The sequence below is a fragment of the Talpa occidentalis genome, unplaced genomic scaffold (assembly GCF_014898055.3).
Source record: "Talpa occidentalis isolate TD23 unplaced genomic scaffold, MPIMG_talOcc4v2.1 talOcc4.12, whole genome shotgun sequence".
In the NCBI taxonomy this organism is placed as follows: Eukaryota; Metazoa; Chordata; class Mammalia; order Eulipotyphla; family Talpidae; genus Talpa; species Talpa occidentalis.
The window spans coordinates 87,107,586-87,130,500 of record NW_023601212.1 but is presented as its reverse complement, the minus strand read 5'-3'; the positions used below and the strand labels follow the sequence as shown (position 1 = coordinate 87,130,500).

The 22,915-nt window shown below is 48.1% G+C and overlaps 1 protein-coding gene across 7 annotated transcripts in view; it reads left to right on the top strand.

The window, feature by feature from the left end:
- The window catches only part of KATNIP (katanin interacting protein), a 152,991-nt gene that overhangs the window by 63,147 nt on the left and 66,929 nt on the right, over nucleotides 1-22,915 (top strand). For all 7 annotated transcript variants that reach the window (XM_054693784.1, XM_054693783.1, XM_054693781.1 and 4 more), the window contains exons 8-9: nucleotides 8,104-8,368; nucleotides 9,829-9,960. In XM_054693784.1, coding sequence (XP_054549759.1) covers nucleotides 8,104-8,368; nucleotides 9,829-9,960 — 397 coding nt within the window. The remainder of the gene's footprint in view (nucleotides 1-8,103; nucleotides 8,369-9,828; nucleotides 9,961-22,915) is intronic.

The window sequence follows — 22,915 nt, the reverse complement described above, 5'->3', positions numbered from 1 at the left end:
ATATAAGAATGGTTTGTTTACTCTCTGTTTCTTGAAAGTTTTTGAGGTCTTGTTTGTCTGCCAGATCATGTTTATGAATGCTCCATGGTATTTCAAAAGAATAATCATTCTCTTTTTAGTTTATGGTTCTTAATGTATATATTAAATCAAGATATCAATTGTGTTATTTAACTCAGTGATTATAGATATCCCGGTATGGTTGCAGAACATTTATATCAGAATCACCAGGGTTAAAATCACTTATTAAAATACTTTGATATTTTAATAATCACTTATTAAAAATGTGAATTTTCTTACCCCACTCAAAGATGCAGAACTAGGGTCTGGGAGGGGAGCATGGAGTACTTAGAATCTGTATTTTTAATAGGCCTTCCAAGAAATTCTTATGCTCAGTAGCAAATCACTGTAATAGATTCCTCCTTAATTTTTGTCTATTCAGTGTGGTTGATTTCTGTGAACTTGTCATTTTTCCCTTATATTTCTCTATTTTTCTTTATATATTTCAAATCTCTGTCATTTTTGAGTGCATAGTCATGATCTATTCTGAAGATTGTCTCTTTTATTCATGTGAATATCAATATATTTGTGTCAATATCTTTCTCCCAGTTAAAACAGTTGGTGGGCCTTTCACTCTGAAGATGTGTGTCTTTCTTTAGCACTAGAATGTTTTCATGTATTATTATTGTTGTTGCTGTTTTTATTGTTTGTATTCTATCCTGTGGAACTTCTTTTGGACAATATTGACCCAGATCTATCCTTTAAGTCTCTTAATTTTTCCTTCATACTTTTATATCTTTTTGTACTATTTCTATTAAGTTATTTGGATTGATTTTCTAGCATACTTAACTAGCCACCTTTTATTTCTTCCTGCTATTTGCTTTATCTTTTAAAAAATGGTAATAAAATAAAGCATTTAAGATCTCTATCTGTTTGTTGTTGTTTATCAATGAAATGTCCTCTCAATCTCTTTAGGGATATTAAATTTCTATATTCTACAGTGTTCCTCTGTTTATCCTATTAAGTCTTTTTCATTGAGTATTAGTTCTTTTGTTAATTAGATGTAGTGCCTATCTTTCAGGATGTTGATTTTCCCCAAATGTTTGGTCATTCTTGGTTGCCTGTCTTTGTGTTTGAGAATCCTACTTCCTCTGCCTGTTTTGTTTGATGTAACCTGACCCAGGTGATTGCAGCTTGGGGCACAACCTGCACCTGAAAACTGTTTGCCTTAGCCTTCTTTCCAGGTATGAGAGTTCCTAGTCCAGCAACATTTTGTGTCATTTGGTCTCTATTCCATTGTTCCTATCCAATTTCTTGTTGACCCTTCAGCCAGTCCCCTGCTCCCATTTCTAATTGGTTTGTGATTTTAGGGTGAGGCAGCCCCTGCACACTGATGTTGAAGGGTTTGCCCAGGGCCTCCCAGCCAGGAAATGGTAAAGCAGTCTCCAGAGCTCTTCTGCTTCTTGAAACCATTCTCTTTGCCTTACATTACTCTACCTCCTAAGATAAGGATGATTTTTCATAATAATGGACAGTGGATGCTGAACATTAAGGTACCTCATAAATAAATGATACTGTGAATGCAAAGTATTAAAAGAAAATGCAAGATTGAATGAGGGCAGTAAGAAAGCATCAGAAAAACCCAAACATTGCACAGATTTTTCTAGCCATGAGTCCATCATAATAGGTATAAGAGAATATGATTTTGAAAATATACAGTGTAGTCTCAAGTCACTTTATTCTGTGATGTTTGTGGTCTAGGAGGCACCAAGTAGAGGTGCAGGCTGACAAGTCTTAGGTTTGGGATTTTGACACTCATTATACTTGAATTTCCAATGAAATGGCTGTCTTTATTTATTTTTTTTAAAGAGACATGTATTTTTATTTATTTATGATTTTTATTTATTTGTTTGTTTGTTTTGTTTATACATGCACTGGGTACAGTCAGAAGCACGGGAGGGTGAGAGAATTCACCAGAGCCAGAGCGGGGAACAGAACAGGCAGACTGACGAAGTACACTGCTGAGGGGAGCAGCTGGCGGCAGGAGAGGTCTGCGCGCCATGTGGGACCCTCCTCTGGTGGCTGGGGAGCAGCCGGGGATCGAAGCGGCGCTGCAGAGGCTGCGGGCAGCTTTGTAACCCAGCGCTCAACCGCTGCGCCACTGGGGAGGCCCTGAAATGGCTGTCTTTGTTGCCAGATTATAAATTCCCTGAGGACGGGGACTCTATCGTGTTCATCAAACTATGCCTGTTACTTTGCAGTCAGTTTTTCTTACATGGGGACAAATATATCCAACAACAAGTATTTGTAGAATAAGTAAATGAATGAAAAAAGAACAAATTAGTTAACTCATCAATTCAGGGTAAGGCTAATAGAAATATATACAGTGGCTCATAGGAGACAGTAGGTGTTCATGGGATTATTGCAACTACTGGTGCATACCAAGCTAAAGGCATTCAAATCCCAATTTTATTAAACTGCTGACTAAGGAAGAGGTGTTTGGCGAGCTGGGAGTATTGGCTGCACATCAGTGACCTCTACCCCAGAGACTGCTGCCTCTTGTTGAGGACCGTCTTTAAGTGTCCATTGAGGCATCACAGTCTAAACATCCAATCTTTTTGCAGGCAAAATCAGTAGTCTGAGAAATAAAGAAGAATATGCTGTCATCTCAATTTTATATTTTCTGTAGAAACTAGACTTCTGTTAAGGCAATCACGAAACACTGATTCACAGCTATTATCTCATTGTGTCCCTTCAACAACCTTGTTGGGTTGTCAGGGCCCATTGTCCACTTTAGAGGTGAGGGCCTCTTGTTTGGAGACATAGGAAGACTCGAGTCGGGCCCAGAACCCAGGCCCAGGGCATTGACCTAGCTGTTCCCCCTTCAAAGTGCAGTTAGAGGTTTAATGGTCCATTCACTAACACTTACACACCCTTTACCACTAGGTTAGTGGCCTCAAGGCAGCTTTGTGTCAAAAACTCTTACATGCAGGTTTCATCAGTTCCTTGGGAGCCCGGGCAGAGTCACTGAGCACCTGACTTTCATACGGCTCTGGAGACCACTTGCTTCCAACACATTGGTGCCAGGCAGGGAATGAATGGGGGCATGTGGCGAAGAGCCTGGACTTTGGATCAATCATCCGTTCAGCTTGGGCTGGTACACCAGTGCCCTGGGTCTATACAGTAAGGCTCTCCACTGGGGATGCCATGAGACATGGTGCCTAGGGTGGACAGCCTGGTGCTTGCTATCTGACGAGGCTTGTCAACTGGAAATTGCTGCTGCCGCGACCACAGCTCTTGTTACTGTTATTGCAAGTATTTCATACTGTATGTCCTCTGGTGCTTTTCCTAGTTCCAGAAAGAGGCAGATCAGGCATGGACAACACTAACCCTCTGACCATCAAACCCTGGTTGCCTGGTAGTTGGTACTCTGGAGCCCATCCCTTCCTCCCTCCACTCCCTTCTTGGTTCTCCAGCTGGGAGATCATGTGCTGCCCCCGGTCCCCTCTCTACCTACAGCCCCGCCTCCAAGCAGAGGGCTCTCAGCTAAAAGGGCTTGAAATGAACATTTTAAACACTGAACATTAAAATTGCATCTAACAAGGTTTTAAAGCAAAGCAAAGATTTCTAAGAAATTTCTGGATGACAGCTTCAAAGCAACTGGTAGCTCCCCCAAGCATGGTATCCCTTTGAAATAGCCACAGGTTGACTTTCAAAGCCACCAACCCAAGACCCTCATCTTTCCAGATGGAAAGGTTTTGAACTGCTTTCTCCAGAGGGAATTGTTACTCAGTTCATCATCACGTTGCCCCTGGAACAGATGGTTTGGGGTCACATGGGCATTAGAAACAGCTCATTAGAAGGGCCTCAGTTCCTGATGCTTGTGCACCCAGTGTAGACAATGTGTTCTTTTCTTTTGTGCAGGAGATACCAGCAAGGCATACATATTTTCTAAACGTGGCCATGGCATTTAAATTTATATTAACTCGACAGCATGAAAAGAAATCAAATCGAAACGGGGAAATTATTGAAATTCAATTTCCTTTGTCATGAGAAATATCATTTCTTAAGAATACCTCATCAGTTAAATAGATATGAAAAAATATGGAGAGGCCAGAGTGGTCATTTCTGTTTCCATTTGAGATGGATCTGAACTGACTGCCTGCTCTGGAACACGAGGCCCAGGGTGTGTCCACACTGCCTGCCCTCCTTGTTTTTGTTAACCCAGCTCGGGGCTGAAACATTCCATTTTGGCCCATAACGATGTGCACAAGGGTCTAGAATTGACTCAATCTCTAAGTGGCTTCGGCGTTCACCATTAGACCTTTCATACAACCCCAGTCTGCGCTCTTTATGTTGACTTCACTTTTCATTGTTTGGATTTTGTCATCTGGGAGCTTATTTCCAAGAGGGGCTCATGGGTCTAGAGTCCCCAAGTTTCTTCCTGTTGAGCTCCTTGGCCTGTAGTTTGTAAATCTTCCCACTTGACTGGAAACACTAAGTTAGATAGACACACTCCATTATCTTCCAGAGGCCAGTGCTGCTGTTTGCTGCTTTCTGAGTCACTCTTTTGGGGACAAGATATGTTGCAGGGCTTAGAAATTAACAGTGATTTTTTAAAAAAGATTTATTTGTTTATACAAGAACTGGGGTACAGGCCAGAGGCATGGAAGCGTTCACCAGAAACAGTGGGGAACAGAACAGGCAGACTGACTGAAATACACTGCTGAGGGGAGCAGTGGGCAAGACAGGAGAGAGAGGTCTGCTGTGCCATGTGGGTATCTCCCTGGCCAGCTGGGAATTGAACCGCACTGCAGAGGCTGCAGACAGCTTCACAGCGCTGTGCTCAACCCAGTGCACCACCAGGGAGGCCCTTAACAGTGACTTTTTTTTTAAAGATTTATTTATTTATTTATACAAGCACTGGGTACAGTCAGAAGTGCGGGAGGGTGAGAGAATTCACCAGAGCCAGAGCGGAGAGTAGAACAGGCAGAGTGACGAAATACACTGCTGAGGGGAGCAGTGGGCATGGCAGGAGAGGTCTGCGCGCCATGTGGGACCCTCACCAGCAGCCAGGGATCGAACCGGTGCTGCAGAAGCTGTGGGCACCTTCGCAGCGCAGCACTCAACTGCTGCGCCACTAGGGGAGGCCCAACAGTGATTTTTAATATCACTGGAGGTAGTGATTTTTGGACAACTGGCTCCCCAGGGTCCTCCACACCACTGTCCCTACCCCCGCTGATTTCACTTATTTGAGGGAATGAGAGACAGGATTTAAACATAAATGTAAATATATCACTGTTTCTAATGACAAAATTGGAAATATGTTTATAGTAAAAAATTAAGGCAGAAAAGAATCCCCATTATGTTGCCTGCAGGGGAACATTGTTAATAGTTTGGGAACCCCGGGCTGTTTATCTACACTTCTGCACAATCATGGACATGAGGGCATAGAAACATTATTTTTAAAATTGGCTTCATATGGTGGGCACATTTTCCAACATGTTTCTTTTTACCTGCACATGTATCTGGAGGTCCTTCCAGGTACGTGTGCGCGATCTTCCTCACTTTCTGCCAGGGCCGCCTGACACCTGCTCTCTCAGCAACCTGGCCCATCTCTTATTGGGGAACAGTTGAATCATTCTTTATTATAAATGATGTCTTGACGATCTTTATATACTTGAGGCTGAAGTATATTTCCTAGAGGAGATGGGTCAAAGGGTATGCATATTGTTTAACATTGTTAATTTCTAGTCAGTCATTTCTGGCATCTCTGCCTCCCAAACACATCTCAAGGCATCTCCCATCCCCATCTCTGCTGCCACCTTCATTGCTCACCTGCTTCTCTGCAGCTGCAGCTGTGCATCCTGTTTCCACCCTGGTGCCACCTCTCAAAATCCACTTGGCATCCAACAGCTATAGCCATCTTCAAAGCAGAAGTCAGTTAATGCTGTGTCTCTGCTCAGCATTAACTCTGTGGCCTGTCATTGTTCAAAACACGAAATCCAAGACCTACAGAGCCCTGTCCCATGTGACCTTCCTGCTCCCTGCCCTCTCCAGGCCCGGCTGCCTCCTGGCCTTTGCCTGCACTCTTCTTCCTGCCTGATATGCACTGGACAATTCTTTATCACCTAGCTTCCCTGACCAGCTTCCAACAGGGACCCTCTCTGCCCCATCATCCAGACAGGTTCTGTCCTTCACAGCCCTGGCCACATCTGGAATGGCCCTATTGATTTTCTATCTGCATTGGTTGTCTGAGGTTGGCCTGTCTTGCTCCCCTTTTTTACCTCGGCCTGAACACAGCCCCCTGAGTAGGCCCACAGGCGTGGCTAGATTAACCATGGTAATCCCCACATGGTCTTCCCCATTGACTGGCCACAGCAGAATGCAAGAGCTTCCCTTTACACTTGGATAACCTAGAAGGAGCAGGAGCAGCAGCTGAGCGTGCAAGCCATAACTCTGCTACTTAATCACTGTGACAAGTCAGACAAGGCCCTAGGGTAGGCCTCAGTTCCTTAGTTTGGGGGGGACTCCAAAAATTTAGTCACTTAAAATATGGAGTTGCAGCACTGTAAAGGTAGTGAGGAAGCTGGAGGGAGTCTGCTCAACTGACCATGGGCTCTACAACCCTAGTGCCCTGTCCATTTCCTTCCTGGAACTGACAGTGGTCAGTGTCCACTCTGTTTTAGTCATGTGCAGGGATGATTCTGGACCTTGGGATTGGTTGAGAATTCCCAAACAGCAACAGCTGTCTCCTACTTGGGAATCTCCTAGGAAGCAGCCATTATATGCCTTCCTGCCACAGAGAGAGGGCAAGAGCACTGGGTATGCAGAAGGGGATTTGCATCCTGCTTTCTCACCTGGCCTTGCCTCCCTCTCCACAGAATATAAGCACTGAAGCTGATCCCATTTGAGAGTGGGGGTTGGACCGAGCATAGGAACCTATAGCCTGTCGTGTTGTAACAGAGTTCATGTTATCACGGGGCCTACCCCAGCCATCCTGCAGGGTTGTTGTGATGCGGTAATGAGAGGGGAGATTGAAAATGTTTTGTAAACAGGACAATATTTCACTGCAAAGGGTTGCTAGTTTCACAGTTACTGAAATTGCTGCTAAACATCAGGCCAGGCAGGAACTCCTGTTTCCCTTGGAGGGGCAGTAAATCTGTTGACCCTCCAAATGGCCACTACCATCAGACTTTGTAGGCCTCAGAAGGCTGCCTGGATCATCTCAGTACACTCAATTAGAAGGCTTTGCTGCTATTTTTTTAAATGCCAGCGGTGAGTATGTACTTACTCTAAACCCTCCCAAAAAAATGGATTCCAAATGTTGGTGAACCAGAGGCATCCAAATGTCCCTGCACCAGACCCTAAACTCTATAGCAACAGAAGCTCACTAGAGGGATACTACCCCCTGCCCATGTATTGCTTCATCTGGATGTTGATTCATATCCCTTAATATTCTTTATAATAAATCGGCATGCCAGTGAGTAAACAGATTCCCAGGGTGCTGTGAGCTGCTCTAGCAAATTAATTGAACTCAAGGAGGGGTTCGTAGAAACCTTTGATTTATAGCCTGTCGGTTAGACGCACAGGTGAGGGCTTGCGATTGGCATTGAAGTAGGGGGCCAGCCTTGGGGGACTGAGGCTTCCTGTGGAATCTGGTGCTGCCTGCGGGTAGCTTGTCAGAGTCAGCTTGAGTTATAGGACTCCTGGCTGGAGTTGGGGCATTGCTCCGCGATGGTCCCTGGAGGTCGAGGTGGGGGGTGTGGCACTGAAAGTTCCAGCCCTGTAGTCACATCAGGGTTGGTGATGAAAAGTGGAATTGAAATTGAAATCACTCACAAACACACACACACACACACACACACGCACGCACGCACATGCATGCACATTCTTTGTGGCTTGTGCACATCGGTTAATACTGTCATGCTGCTCTGTCCAGAGTTGTGCTTGTTTGTCTCGTTGTTCGCTCATCTTCAAAGTGATTGGAAGGAGATGATTTTGGCAAATGTTTGTTTGGTGGGAGTAGTTCCTTGGTTCTAATGATCTATTTTCAAATGATTTTTCTCAAAGTACCACATTTTCTTTTTCGTCTCTGTTTGACAGGAACTGAGAAAAAGCTTAGAGCTGAGTGTAAATCTGCAACAGAAACAAAAGGCCAGTTCCAGCGACGAGTCTGACTCCATTGAAGAAGATGTCCTCTCGGAGCCCGAGCCCGAGGAGCAGGTGCTGGTGGGCCATCCCAGCGAGGAGCCCCCTATTTCCAGTGGGGACTCGGTGCAGAAGAGGGTTCCCGAGAACCAAGAGACAGGACACCCTCCCCGGGGGCTGGACACCCTCGTGATGCTGGAATTCAACCCCGCTTCAAAAAGTAAGCTCCGCCGTGTTTCTTTGCCTTCGGTGTCTACATCAGATTGTAGCGCATGACCTTCAGTGGCGCTTTGACCTCAGCTTTGGGTAGAGGGGACTGTCTCACAAACTGGGGAAGTGCTTTGCTCAGGTCTCTGCTGACTGTAAGAGGCAAAGGCTCCCGAAGGCCTCCACATGCCCCCGAGATTCAGCTGGTGAGTGCCCGACACTAGCTGTGGCCTGTCCCAGGCACCGTGGGGAGTCTAGCATGTCACATGCCCACTGGCTTATGCCAGCTGACCTACGCCAGAGGGACCATTTACAGCTGGTGTAACCGAGAAGTCCAAGGCTGTAGCAGGACTCATGTCTCTCCTCCCCTTCTCTGCCTTCCTCTTCCCACCCCATGCCCCTTCCCTTGACTTGCCCTGCGCTCCCTTCCTCCAGCCTCTGCCTGCCTTTGTCTTGGTGTCGTCTCAGGTGGGGTCTTCACACCCAGGAGCAGAGTGGAGCCACTGGCGGGGAGGGAGGAAAGAGCTGGGCGGGAGTTGGGGACCATGATAGTCACTTACGATGGGAAGCACCAGGCCTCAGAAGGAGAACAGTTGGATGCCAGGCAGGGGCATAGTTTGAGAGTGACTGATGCCAAAGCATACATCGCAAAGCAAGAATGTCACTTTCTTGACATTTTACATTTTTAACAATTAGATTGCTCAGCAGGCCCATACTAGCCAGGGTGGTGTCAGCCCCAGGCAGGGGCTACCCGGGCAGCGGGGTGGCCTCTGCCTCCTGCTGCCACTTGCTTCTGCTCCCTTTCATCCACGGCCCCTGTCCACTTCTCCAGCCCAGCAGGAGACAGACTCCCACCAGCAGGGCCTGTTGTTAGGTCTCTCTAGACCCCTGCATGGGATTGGAGTCCTAAACTGATCCTGAGTATTTACTCAGGAACAATCAGTAGAAACCTGAAAAGTTATGCCTGGTTCTGGACTGTTGACTAAATCATTCGTTCACTGGGTGTACATCATGCCCCAGGCCCTGTGCAGGGACAGGCAGACCCAGTCCTGTCTCCTGTGGCGCTCACATTCTGGCAGAGAAGCTAGACAATCAGCCTGTAAAGAATAATAATTAATACACATATAGTAATAATTGCCAATGTGTATTGAGTCCTTATTAAAGTGCCAATTAACCCTAAACCCCATTACTTATGAGTTCTGTCCCAGTGTAAAAATGTTCACATTTGAAAAAATGTATGTTCTAGAATATTTCACTTATTCACCAAAATGTGGTGCTTGGAACACAGCCACCTCAGCTAACTTGACTCATTGGCCACGTGATGCATGCTTCCAATCCTCAACTAGTTCAGCGCCTGGCAGAGTGGGGGCTCAGTAAACGTTTGTCAAATGAATGAGTGAGCCGATGCCTGAGTAAATGTCCCGCCTCTGCTTGCGCTCAGTGTTTGACATCTAAACAATGGTTTTCCTACAGGTAGTAAAAAGGAAAGGAATTTGTCTGCTAAGCGGAAGGACAATGCTGAGGTCTTCATTCCCAGTAAACCTGAGCCAAATTTGAGTCCCCAGCTACCGGCTGTGTTCTCAGACCAGGAGAAGACATGCTCAAGTAAGTGTTCTGGGGGGCCCTGAGCAGAGTTGGGCCCATCTTGGGCCACTCTCCATGGGATGTGATGATGGAGGAGTCCTGGCTTCCTTACCCTCCTCGCCAAGGCCTGTACTAGCCTTTAGCAAATGTATCATAGTCACATATATAAAATATACACATTAGTGTATGTATAGTCTATGTTAGACTATATGTATATGTTAGGCTATCTATAGACTATCTATATAATAGATATATAAACATGTGGCTGTGGAGTGAGAGGGCTCAGAAGGAATGGGTCTTTGCAATTATGGAAGCTGCCCTGACCAACCTGCTGGATGAACTGGCAGACTGGAGAAGATTGCAGGTGAAGCCTAGAGTCAGCCTGGTGAAGAATTCTGTCATACTCAGCTCAAAGTCAGTCTTTCTGTTCTGTTCAGGCCTTCAACTGACTGGACGAGGCCCACGCACATTACAGAGGGCAATCTGCTTTATTTGACCTGTTAAAATGACAGTCTCATCCAAAAACCCCCTCTTAGAAATATCCAGAAAAATATTTGCCCAAATATCCGGGCTCTAGTTAGGTGGACACATAAATTACCCATCAAAGCTACGTTTTGATTCTATAACCAAGATGTGGTTATTCTTAAAAATTTATTTTATTTTTATGTTTACTTTTAAAGTAAGTTGTTCTCTTTATATGGGTAATAATAGGTACCAGTGGTGCTAACTTGTAAATGTACAAGAGTGTACAGTGAAAGCCAGCCTGGCGCTCTTCTAATGAAATGAGTGGTTATATCCATCGAGTCCTTACTATGAGCCAGACACCCCTCTAAGAACCTATATAAAATATAGGTGCTATATTTTCCTTACAGCACCTATATTATATGCAAATTCTAATAAATGTATACCCATGAGTAACATATGCACATACAACTCACCTTTGAGGCCGGTTCTGTGATTGTCCCACTTCATGATGAGGAAGTAAGGTGACACCACAGCTGGAAGGTGCCAGATGTTGGCCTCCAACCCTGGGCCATCCCACTGCCATGACCCGACCCAGCAGACTGCGCACACCACAGGTTGCAGGTGAATCAGCCTGGCTCACATCCTGGCTTGAAAACCGTGCCTGGCGTGACGTCTTGCACACGTCTTGCTTGTGCTGGTTTCTGTGACACCAAGGACCTCAGAGAGTTTAAGCACATTGGTGTCCCAAGAATTTGGTACCCTGAAGCTCCTCAGGCAAAATCCAGCCCCAGCCAGCCCGCTTTGCCACAAACAACGGTCTGAGCCAGGGGCCTGACCCCCCTCCGTATTCTCCACCCAGGTTCACCGGGAAGCAGGAGGGACTGTGACCTGCTGGGAGAGCAGTGGTGGGAACTAGTACCTCCCCCGCAAACAGTCACAACTCGAGATTTAGATCTGCACACTCTGAACAGAGGCCTAAGACCGCTCAGGGCAGATGGGAGGTGGAGGAGGAAAGAACAACAACAGCTACTACTTACTGAGCATTTGCTTTGTGCCTTGTAAATATTGTCCCGGCCTGGATTCCCCAGAAGTAGACTCAGAGATAAAGATTCAAGAACAAGTCATTTATCTAGAAGGTGGTGCCTGGCAGGGACAGGCAAGGCAAGGCACCCAAACTGGCTTCATCAGTGAGCAAGTTCCCTGGATGTATGAACCCCACCTGCTGGTGACCTCAGGGGGCAGCGCACTCAGGACCAGCCTCCACATCTCCCCCTCCTCCCCACCATGCCCCTACTCTGGAGGTGCAGCCTGTTCCTGGGGGTGTTGATACTCCAGCACTCTGACTCAGAGGTTCTGGGTGCCAGACTCAGATGCCAGATCTGGCTGCCAGCAGAGACCTGAGACAGAACTTTGGGGGGAGAGTCAGCTGAGAGACAGTGGGCAGGACCGCTTACAAAATCCCAAAAGCCAACTGGGGGTAAAGACGGACTGCTGCAAGACAAGGCATTTTAGCTAGCAAGTGATGAAGAGTGGCTGTGAGTACTTTGAAGGGAGCGAGGATGGGTCACCCCTGAGACTGGAAGGTCCAGAGGCAGTCAGAGGCTGGCAGTGAGCAACCTGGGCATGTACCCTGGGCCTTGGGTAAGGCCAGCAGGAGAGGCAGGGCCTGGGGCTGCAGGTCAGGGCACACTCTACCCCAGTCCAGTCTGGTCCTAGATGGGGTTCCAGGCAAGGCAACAGGTGTTGTCTTCTTTGGCCTCACAAGAAACCTATCTTTTGAGCACCCACTGTGTGCCAGCGCTGGTCTCGGTCCTGGTGACCCAAAGGGCAGCGCATCACCCCTGCTTTCATGGTGTTTATATTTTAATAGGCAGGGATATTTGACAGGTAAATGAACAGATATAAAGATGGGTGGTGACTGGGTGCTGGCTGGGCAGCCAGTTAGAGGAGGTGTCTGAGCTGAGACCTGATTGATGCCCTTTGTGGAGGGGAAAGCCTGGCAGAGGCCCTGCGATAAAAAAGAGCTGCTCAGTTAGCTCAAGAATGAAAAAGAAGCTGGAGGCTGGAGCACAGCAAGTGAGGGGAGGGCAGCTGAGTGAGGCTGCAGAGGCTGGCCAGGGCAGAGCAGGTAAGAGCAGAAGAGGGACTGTAGCTTTGTGGGAAGGGCTGCCATGATATGGTTTACATTTCATCAGGCTCCTCTGGCTGGTGCACGGAGGATGGCCTGTCCAGAGCCAGGGGGATGTGGGGTGTCCAGGGAGAGGCAATTGCTCAGCATGGAGAGGAAGGTGCCTCATCTCTGCTCGCTACCCCGAGGCTGGATTCCAGAGTCATCGGACTTTGTAGGCATAGGAGTGGTTATGGATTTTTTTGTCCAGAACAACCTGGGACAGAAACCTGAATGGTGGAGAGTGGCCTTGATGGGGCAGGACAGCAAAGACTTGGCAGTGCTGTGGGGCCCCTGGCATGCCAGCTGGCTCTGTGCTTCTAGCCAGAGCCGTTCATGAAGCCCAAGTGCCCAGAGCTGGGGATCTGTGTCTGGCAAGCCACACATGAGGGTGAGGGGTCTGTGATCTGCATCCTGCCTCCCTGGGTTGCAGCAAACTGGTGGGGGAGTCCAAACTGGTGGGGGAGTTGCCGACATCTCACCTCCATCAAAAGCCAGAATCTAAAGGGCAGAATTGTGACCAAACTGGCTCCTGGGGACCTCTTGGCAAAAGCCAGAGCCTGGGAAGAGGCCTGCATGGTGCCTAGGGGAGGCAAGGGTGAGTCAAGGTCATGTCAAGATTACTGCAGCTGATAGGGTTAAAGAGGTGTCACATTTGTAAACAGAAATGGTTGGTAGGGGTGAAGAAGAAGGTGTCATTATGTAAGGCGTCAGAAAAATCTGGTGAATTTTACACCTATCAGCTTGGGTCACTTGGCGAGCTGGGAAGTGAGAAGGAGAGCGGAGGGGCCACGGGACACAGTGAAGCTGGGCCACGTCGGCTCTTGTGCTCCAACACAAAGCGGCAACTGTGGGTGACAATCTCCCCCCTGAGCTGACCCCTCTGACCACAGTGCAATTTGACAAGCCCCCAGTTTACACTGCTGGTGTGTCTTCACTCTGTGTAAAAAATAAATTAAAAATTGCTTTGCAGAAAGTTCCTCCAAAAGAAATAGTTAAAAGAAATGAAGCCCAGGGCCTCCCTGGTGGCACCAGGGGGGTAGGGGTGGGGGTTTGAGGCACAGCCTGAGGCTGTCTGCAGCTACTGCAGTACAAGTTCAATTCCCCTGCCAGGGAGCTACCCATGTGGCACAGCGGACCTCTCCTGGCTCACCCGCTGCGCCCCTCAGCAGTGTATTTTGGTCGGTCTGCCTGTTCTGTTCCCCCTCTGTCTCTAGTGGATCCTCTCACCCCCTGCACCTCTGGCCTGTGCCCCAGTACTTGTGTGCATAGATGAGTGAATCTTTAAAAAAATAAAAAGAGAGCAAAATGAAGCCCAGAGTGGTGTGGCATTGGGAAGGGAAACCCTCCAGAGCCCCTGGTGGAGTGGAGTGGCACAATGGTGTCCAACTCCCTTCCCTACCATCCTGCTGGGCTCCCTGAGACCTCCCTCCTGCATGTATTTCCACATCTGAGTCATAACATGAAGAGCCAGCACGTACAGAGCCCTCAACCAGCCCCCAGACTGTGTTTGGTAATCTTGCCTTAATCATCCAGGCACTGCTATCTTCAATACCAGTGTGCAGGGGGAAACCACAGCACAGAGAGGTTAAGGAATCTGTCCAAGGTCACACAGTAAGTGTGGAAGCCAGTATTTGAAAGCCTGGCTGCAAGTCCTCAGCTCTTAACTACTGCATTCCCCAGCTCCTCCTGTGCCGACAAAACTGTTACTTGCTCATTATATCCCGCCTCTACCTAGTCCTAGGCAGTAACATGCCTAAAAATCACAGGTTTGAGCCATTTGTTATATTCTTTCTAATGCTTATTAATACAACTATTATTTTTAAAGTGAAGCCATGTGTCAACTAAAATCCTGAATACTGTATTCATTTCCTAGAGCTGCCACAACAAAGTACCACAGTCTGGGCGGCTTAAATAACAGAAATTTATTGTCTCTGACTTCCACAGGCTCCAAGTCCTAGATCAAGGTGTTGTGTCAGCAGGGTCTTATTCCTTCTGGAGGCACCAAGGAAGATTCTGTCCCCAGCCTCTGTCCCAGTTTCTGGGGGTTCCTGGGCTTGTCACCGCCATCAGTTTCTCTAAAGAGGACACTGTCAAGTTTCTGAATCCTCAGCTTGAATATGTTTGGAGCTCAGACTTTATCTGTTAAATATACTTGGCTCCTACATAAGCCACATTCAAAGAAAAGAAAGTTGAAAGCCACCACATTGTCAGCACCCTCACTGTGGGGCCACATGTCACACAGGGATTAAGCTCTAAAGGTTCCCAAAAGGGCAGGTGATCCAAGCTACCCTCGGAAATCCCTCAGATTGATGGTGAAGTGCAGCGTATATGGCTCTCCATGGACTACTCCCAACAGATAGACCACCTCTCAGTAAGTCCCAGAGTCTCTCCTCCAAGGTGGAAGCAATCAGGGCTTTGGGGTCAAACCCCAGATGAAGCAGTGGATTTTTTTAGAGTCTGGGTTATAGGAAAAAGGTGTGCTTTTAAATACCAACATTATGCTGAGGGCAATGGACAGTCACATCTCCAGGGCACAAGGCACCTGAGTCATCCTGAGAAAACCACAAAATCAATCACAAACCAGCTCACCCTCTTCCAGGCAACCTTGAATGGACTGCTGGACACACTTTATTTATATTTGGGGTGGGCTGTCTTTGGGGGGCATACAAAAACCAGCCTTCTTCTGTCTTCCTGGTGAATCGAACAGTTTATCACCCCGTGTTGCTTGACTCTCTTTTGTTCCTGAAGTCTCTCTTTTTCCCTGAAGTCTACCAGCTTTCTTTGGGTCATTGGTCACATGGTTCAGGTTTTTTTTAATCCTTCTACTTTCAAACTCACTTCTTCCTTCTATTGAGGTTTGTCTCTGGTGAGCAGCATGTAATTGGTTTTTATTTTTATCCCCTAACAATCTCTGTGTTTTAATGGGCACATTTCGTCCATTTATGTTTAATGTAATTGCTGATATATTTGAGTTTAAATCTACTATCTTATTGTTTGCTTTTTATTTGTTCTGCCTGTTTTATGTTTTTCTTCCTCTCCTTCCTTATCCTCTTTTGAACTGATTATTTTGTATTCTTTTTTTCCTCTCAATTAGCTTGTTAGTTATACATTCTTTTATTATTCCTTTAGTCATTACCACAGATTGCAACATGCATTCCTGACTTATTAGAATCTACTTTAAATTAACAATTTACCACTTCTTATTCAGCAGAAGGACCTTACAACTCTGTAACTCTTCTCCCCTCCCAACTTAAATGCTATTATTGTCACACTTTTTAATTCTCTTTAGATTTTAAACCTCACTAGACATCATTATCATCATCATCATTTTTTACAGTCAATAGTAGTTTGAATTTCCCCCACATTGTTAAGCTCGCTGTGCCCTTCACTCCTAGCTATGTCCAGTCACTCTGACTTTCAGACTGTAACCCTGAGTCTGTCGCCAGCTCTGTTCATTTTCCCAGCCTGGCAGCAGTGTTTCTCAGGAGCAGCAGCAGCTCAAGAGGAAAGCTTGCCAGGAGCTGGGTTCACCTCTGGTTTCCTTTTCCTTCCTACCTACTCTATCCCTGTAGTTCTTCACAACCCTATCACTCTCTGTGCCTTTAAACAGATTTGTTCTTCTCAAACAGGTTTCATAATATTTCATCCAGGTTATCTAGTTGTCTTCCACAGAAGCATTGGTTCAGACTAGCTAGTCTGCCATTACCAGAAATGTAACCTATTGCCTGCACTCTTTAAAGAGTTATTTCTCCCGTTGCCCCTTTTTCTTTGGCCAAGCCCATAAAATTGAATTTGTGTCAATTAAATGTGCACATGATGCAGCTCCACAAGAACTTAAGCCTCTCCATCACTGGAATTGTCCCTGGTGCTAATGAAAGGTCTGTATTACTCTGATCTCTACCCATAGCCTTCCTAGAAACTTCCAGAGACCTGTTGTCTTCTTAAGGGTAAAAGAACATTAATCTTTAATGCAGAAAGTTTAGTGTCCAAGTTGTCAGAATGCTCTTGGGAAGTGATATATCTGAACCACTTTGCCCAGGCAAGCGGCCTACCATAGAAATAAAGTAAACACCCCTCAGCATGAGTGAATTAGAGAAGTGCAGTTAGCACTTCTGTCAGGAAAACCTGTCACTGAAAGACCATTCTGCTAAAGCCCAGGGCCTCAGAACATATTATGATCTCTTCATTAAGAATCATTATTAATGATTACTAAGTACCTTTGCTATTCATAGCAAGTGACAGAAATCCAAGCGAAATAAAGGAAAATATCCTTCACAGACCTGGAAGTCCAGGACAGTGGTTTGGCCTCAGACATGGTGGGTTCCAGGTGCTCTGATAATCTCACCAGCTCTGCTTCCCTCTAGCCTAGTGCCTCTCAATTACTTGCAACACAAATTAAAACACAGATTTTTGGCCCCCTTCTGACTTTCTAATTCAGTTCCTCTAATGGGGAACCTGAGTTATTTTCATTCATTACAAGTTCCCAGGTGATACTGAAGTTACTGGTACAGGGACCAAACCTGGAGAGCCAGGTCTGTAGTGTCAGGCTGGGTCCAGAGATGACTCTGGCGCCTCTAGGGTCCCTTTTACTGGCCTAGCAACCCCATAGGAAATAGACTTCTCCTTTCTGTCAGAGCCCAAGAACCTCCCTCTAGGAATCTGGTCTGCAGTCTCCAGGGAGAGGCACTTCCTCCGTGGCTCACGCTGGGCCAGAAGCAGGGTCAAATCCATCCAAACCACTGAGAAGAATGAGCAAGGGGTGGGTCCTGAAGGAAAACCAGATAATGGGGCAGTCACTGTGGCTGGGAAGACAAGAGCTACCGCTGTTCATGTCACATAAAAATGAACCACGCTGGGCATTTTGTTAGAAATTCTTCAGAGGTGAGAGGAAAGGACCATAACTTCCAAGAGGAAAGCTCTCAAAGCGCCGAAGTCCTTTAGTCTTCTGATGGGGGAGGGGAGGGCTGGGCGCCTTCCCTGGAAGTCGTGTGCACTCCCAGACTTAAGTGGCAGTGGCAGGAGGATAAGAGATAAAGGTTGAGACAGCACCTGCCCTTGGGGCGCACCCCAAGCTGTACAAGCTGTACAGATGAGAAGCCATGTCTGTCACCCATCTCGTGTTGCCTAACAGCCCACCCAAATGTAGTGAAATATTGACCTTTTTAATGTTGCTCATGAGTCTTGAGGTGGCCTGGCATCCCCTTGTGTAGTGAGGATGGCACAGATGGGCTGGGTGGCCTTGGACAGCACCACTCAAAGTCATGCAGGGCCAATGGCCCGAGGGGACAGCTCATTATTCAGCTGGGGGTGGTCTCGGGGCAGCAAGAGGAGATTAGCTCCTAAATATAGGCGCTTTGTGGAGACACTGCTCTGTCGTGATTGCTAATGACTGTTGGCCCAGAACCCACCTCTTTTCAGGAGATGCCGCATCACAATGCAAAGTGGCATGGCCAGGGGTGGGAGGAGCTGGGGTGGCTTGTCACAGTCTCCTACGCCAGTGGGAGCATGTAGCGTGAGGAGGCTGAGCCATTTTGAAATGCACGACAGAGGCTTTGGAGTACTCAGGTGTAGACCCTGGTCCCAGGATGCACCTCTTTCCTGCCACCTCGTTGGGTTTTAGGGGTTAAGTGTGGGCAACTCAAGAAGGCTGCAAGCTGCTGTTTAAATCAGCTGTTTCCTTGGACCATTTGCTCTACCAGTGTAGTGTTTCTAGACTGACAGGTGACAACAGAGAGCAGCAGGTGCGCTGTGGAAACTGGAGCTCCTATGCACTGTCGGAAGGGGGCATCGCTTCCTGGCTCCAGCCTAAGCCTGCCCCATGGGACTCCCAGCCCAGGGTGGTGCAAGATTGGATGGTTTTTCAAAAGACACCAGGTATCCCAGTTCTCAGATTTCCTCTTTTTTTCTCCCCCAAGTTCCAATTTTTTTTTTTAAAAAAGTAGAAGTTACAAACGTCTGCAGGCTGGTTTTGGCCGTGGGCTGCTGATTTACGATCTCTGCAAGAGACCCTTGTTCTGAGACTTAATCTCACCGTTTCAGTGGTTTCCCAGGTGACCTCAAAGTCTCCTTGCTTTGTGGAGGGGTAATGCGATCAGGGTTATTCTGCCAAGACTGAATTTGAGCATTTCACGGGGCATCTGGTGGGTGGGAACAAGTCTCCTGGCTGGCGAGCCGACTGCCAGCCCCGTGTCCTCCTGTCTCCTCTGTGACATGTGTCGCATTCATGGTAAATCTCCTGAATTGATACGCTCTTTGTTTCTCTGCAAGAGAGATGAAAGCCAAGTTCTGGTGAAGCAAAGAGAAAGTGAAGTTAACAGAAGAGAGATGGTTTTCAAGCAGAAAAGAGCAGTTTGGGATAAATTAAAATGTGCATTTGGCTTTTGCTGGTGGCACAAATTTATTGTGTGAATAAATCCACCATCGCTAGATCTATGAGGAGAATAAATCCACCCTGGTGGGTATCCAGAGCGGTGCACAAACAGCTCACCCAAGTGAACACCGAGAGCATCAAAAAGAGTTAAAAGGTGGTTACCTCGAGTGTGGTGAAGAAATGCACAGTAAACACGAGCCGGTCAGCAGAAATGTAATTCAGGAGAACACTGTGCACAGACATTTCTGGGAAGCCACGGGTGGCGAAAGCTTTCTTAGCAGAGCTGCGGAGTTGACCTTCACTCAGAGAAAGGGTGATTTAATTTTTAAAAGCATCATCTTAGCATAATCTGACTCAAAGGGCACAGGCAGCACCCAGTGATTATGTAGCCTGAGGAGGCTTGCCTCCCAAGTGAAAGAGCCATGGGGCAAGAGGGTTTGCACAGACAGCACTTGGGCCCCACTCGAAGAAAATGCCCTCCTGAATATCTTTATCCAGAAAAAGGTGAGCACCAGGCTTCCTGGGCCAAGGTCAGAGCCACCTGGCCCCAAGCACTGAGCTCCCTTGGCGGGAGCAAGAGACAACTAAGGGAGTTCATGGGTTTCAGGTTCTGCTTGTCCTGGCGCTGCCCAAGCCTACCCTCAGCAGGTGCTAGTGAATTACCCCCCATCTTGGCCCTTTATTTATAGAGTCACCTCGAGGATCTGAAGGGGGTCTGAATTTTTCAGCTCTGGTTTACTGCAGACGGTGGAGGAAACGATTTGCTTTACTGAGATTGATAGGGTTTAGAGTTGAAATCACTTTCCATCCATTCTTTTGACAGAAATTATAATGCCAGGTGCCAGGGGTATAACAGTAAACAAGGTGGGCACGGTGTCCTGAAGTAGCACAGGGCCTGTAAGGAGAGACCTTGCTGCCCTCACTGCCACACTCCAGTCCCTCTTGCAAGCAGTTCCTCCCTGTGCCAGCTCCACCCACCTCAGGGCCTTAGCACCTGCTGCTTCCTTGGCCAGAAACAGCTCCCCATATGGGTGTCCACAAGGCTCACCTGCAGGCCTTGCTCAGATGTCACCTTCCTTGACCATGTGTCTCATATAGAGTACCCCCCTCCCCAACCATCCATTGCCCCTCTAGCCTTTACCCTGGTTTGCTTTGCTTCCTGGCACTCACCACCTGCCTAGTCTGTGCCTATCTTTGCTCTACGTGAGGTATGTCCCACCCACCTCTGTGTTCCTGTACCCAATCAACACTGTCATGAAGCTCAGACACCCACCTCACTGCGGCTCGAGGACCTTCACCCTGGCGCTCCAGGGTCTCCCTACTGGCCCAGGGGAGCAGGGCCACGTCCTTTAGCTTCCTTTGCTTCTCTTCTCCTGTCCTCCCTGTGATTTCAGGGACTCTACTATGGCCCTCTCGCCCCCTTTAGCCCCCTTGAGTTTCCCTAACAGTAAGAATCGTACCCCCATCCGCTCGTTGAACAGCATCTTCTGAGCCTCCCTTCCTCTGCCAATGTTTGCTGGGCCTTCTCATCCCTCCAGCTGCAGAGGCGGCCAAGTCACTGATTAGAAAGGCAAATAAGGAAGGCGAAAGCTGCCTTGACAGGGCAAGCAAAGCCCCATCCCATTTTCAGCAGCTCCTTATTTTTCTGTGCCTGGGAGCAGCATCGGTGCAGCAGCGAGAGACAGCCCAGTGAAGTCAGAAAAGGACCCTTGCTGCTGATGGCTGGGCTGAACTTCCCACCTTCACCTCTGGGGAAGTGAACTTGCCGAGGTCTGCAAGACCAGCCCTTGGACTCTGGGCCTTCACAGCGTTTCTTTTCCTTTTTTTAAAAATTAATTTATTTATACAAGCACTGGGTACAGTCAGAAGCGCGGGAGGGTGAGAGAATTCACCAGAGCCAGAGCGGGGAGCAGAGCAGGCAGAAGGACCGAAGTACACTGCTGAGGGGAGCACCAGGCGGCAGGAGAGGTCTGCGCCATGTGGGACCCTCGCCTGGTGGCCGGGGATCGAACCGGCGCTGCAGAGGCTGCGGGCAGCTTTGCAACCCAGCGCTCAACCGCTGCGCCACTGGGGAGGCCCAACAGCATTTCTTAAAAACCAGAATATGTCATGAGCAAATAAAATTCAGGCGATTTCACATCAATGTCAGATCCTTGCTTGTCTCGGAGCCCAGTCTGGGGTGGCAGGTGGTGGCTGGGGCTGGTCCTTAGCTCCTTCTTCAGTGGGACTCAGTCCCCCACATTCAGTCTCACGTGGAGGCCCTGCCCCTGGCCCCAGGGACATTCACAAGCACAGCTCCTCTCCTGGGTGCCTGCTGTAAATGGGTGTTCCCTCATTTCAGCCCCTGGCCTCTGTTAAAACTCACAGCCTCTGTCCACCCGGTCCTGACTATACAGTCCAAGGGAGCTTCCGTGCGTTTCCTCGCCTCCTGCCAGGGCAGTTCTTGGTGTGGCTGCTGCAGCTCTCGCACAGACGTCACATTCTCACAGGAATGCAGCAGGAGAGGCAGGCGCTGCCACCAGATAGGCAGAGAGAGAACCCATGCGTTCCAGCCAGTCTGTGGCTCGATCTTTGCGTTGCTGGTAAACGACGTGCTTTGCTCCTGTGTCAGCGTCGCATCTCAGCTCAGGCATCTCTCCCTTACTCCAGACTCGAGTGTAGGTGCCAATTCGCAACTCTGCTCAGAGGCTGACATCACCCCCTGACCCGGCCTGTGTCACAGAGCCCTGGGGCACTGCCCTTCCCAACCTGCTCTCCCCACAACCATCTCAGCTCAACTGACAGCACCTTCACTGTCCACTTCCTCAGGCCCAAACCTGGGCCTCATTCTTAGCTCTTCTCCTTCTTTTGCCCCACATCCGCTGTCAGGAAGGCCTCTTGGCGCGCTTGTCACATGGATGCGGCGTCTGACGGGCCCTGCCTCCCACCTGCATGACTGCCACGCTCCTGACCTCCCTTCTGTCTGTTCTCCACTCAGCACCTGGGGCAGTCCCCATCTCATGTGGACTTCCGAGGCTCTGAACGACCTGCCCCCCACCCCCCCTCCTCTCCAGCTGTGACCATGCTCACTCTGCCTCAGCCTGGCCCTCGGCTGCCCAGATGGACTCCCTGCACCCCCTCCTTGCACGGGCCAGGGCCATGCTTCCCTGCACTCTGAGTGCCCACCCCACATGCCCTGGCTCCTGCTCTTCCTTTTCTACATCGCTCCCTGCTGTCCAGCACCCGATACTTGCTGCTATTTCTCTCGCTTCTCGTCTGTCTCCACGAGGGCAGGGGTCTTGATCTAGCTGATCACTGCTGTGTCCCCAGTGCCCAGACAGCCTGGGACACTCACTAAATATTTTCAGAGGGGATGAAATTCTATAGGTAAAAACCTTTGTCAACATCCCAACAGAAACATTTTGAGCAGTTCTACTTTAAATGGAGTTTTTTTTTTTTTTTTTAATATGGAAAGAACCCAAGCATAAGTAATGGAGAGGGTGTTAGTGACCCCCATTTGTCCATTACCTGGCCTTGACCATAGTCACTTGATGACCCATTTCACTTCATCCATACCCCCACCCTCTCCCCAGATAATTGGGAAGCCAATTCAGGTCACCGTATCATTTAATCTGTCAGTATGCTTTACTTTGTACAGCTGCGTAGTACTGGGTGGATATATCATCATTTATTCAACCAGTCTTGTTGGGTGCTTTTGCATGTCACTTTATAGTTTATAAAATTAAGTTTCCATTCATTGCCCAGAATCAACTGCAATGTTGCAGTGCTTATTTTCCTAGGAGCACAGAAGCCAGGGGCCTCTTTCAAGCATCTCCTTCCTTTTCTGTCCCCAGAAACAGCTCGGCAGCACCTCTTAAATTGAGGTGTCATCTCTTTGCACTTCTTGTTACCCCGGAAAAAAGAAAACTGAATAAACTAAAAGTACTCCAGAACACCCATCTTTCCTTCATGATATTCTATATTATGCCTTA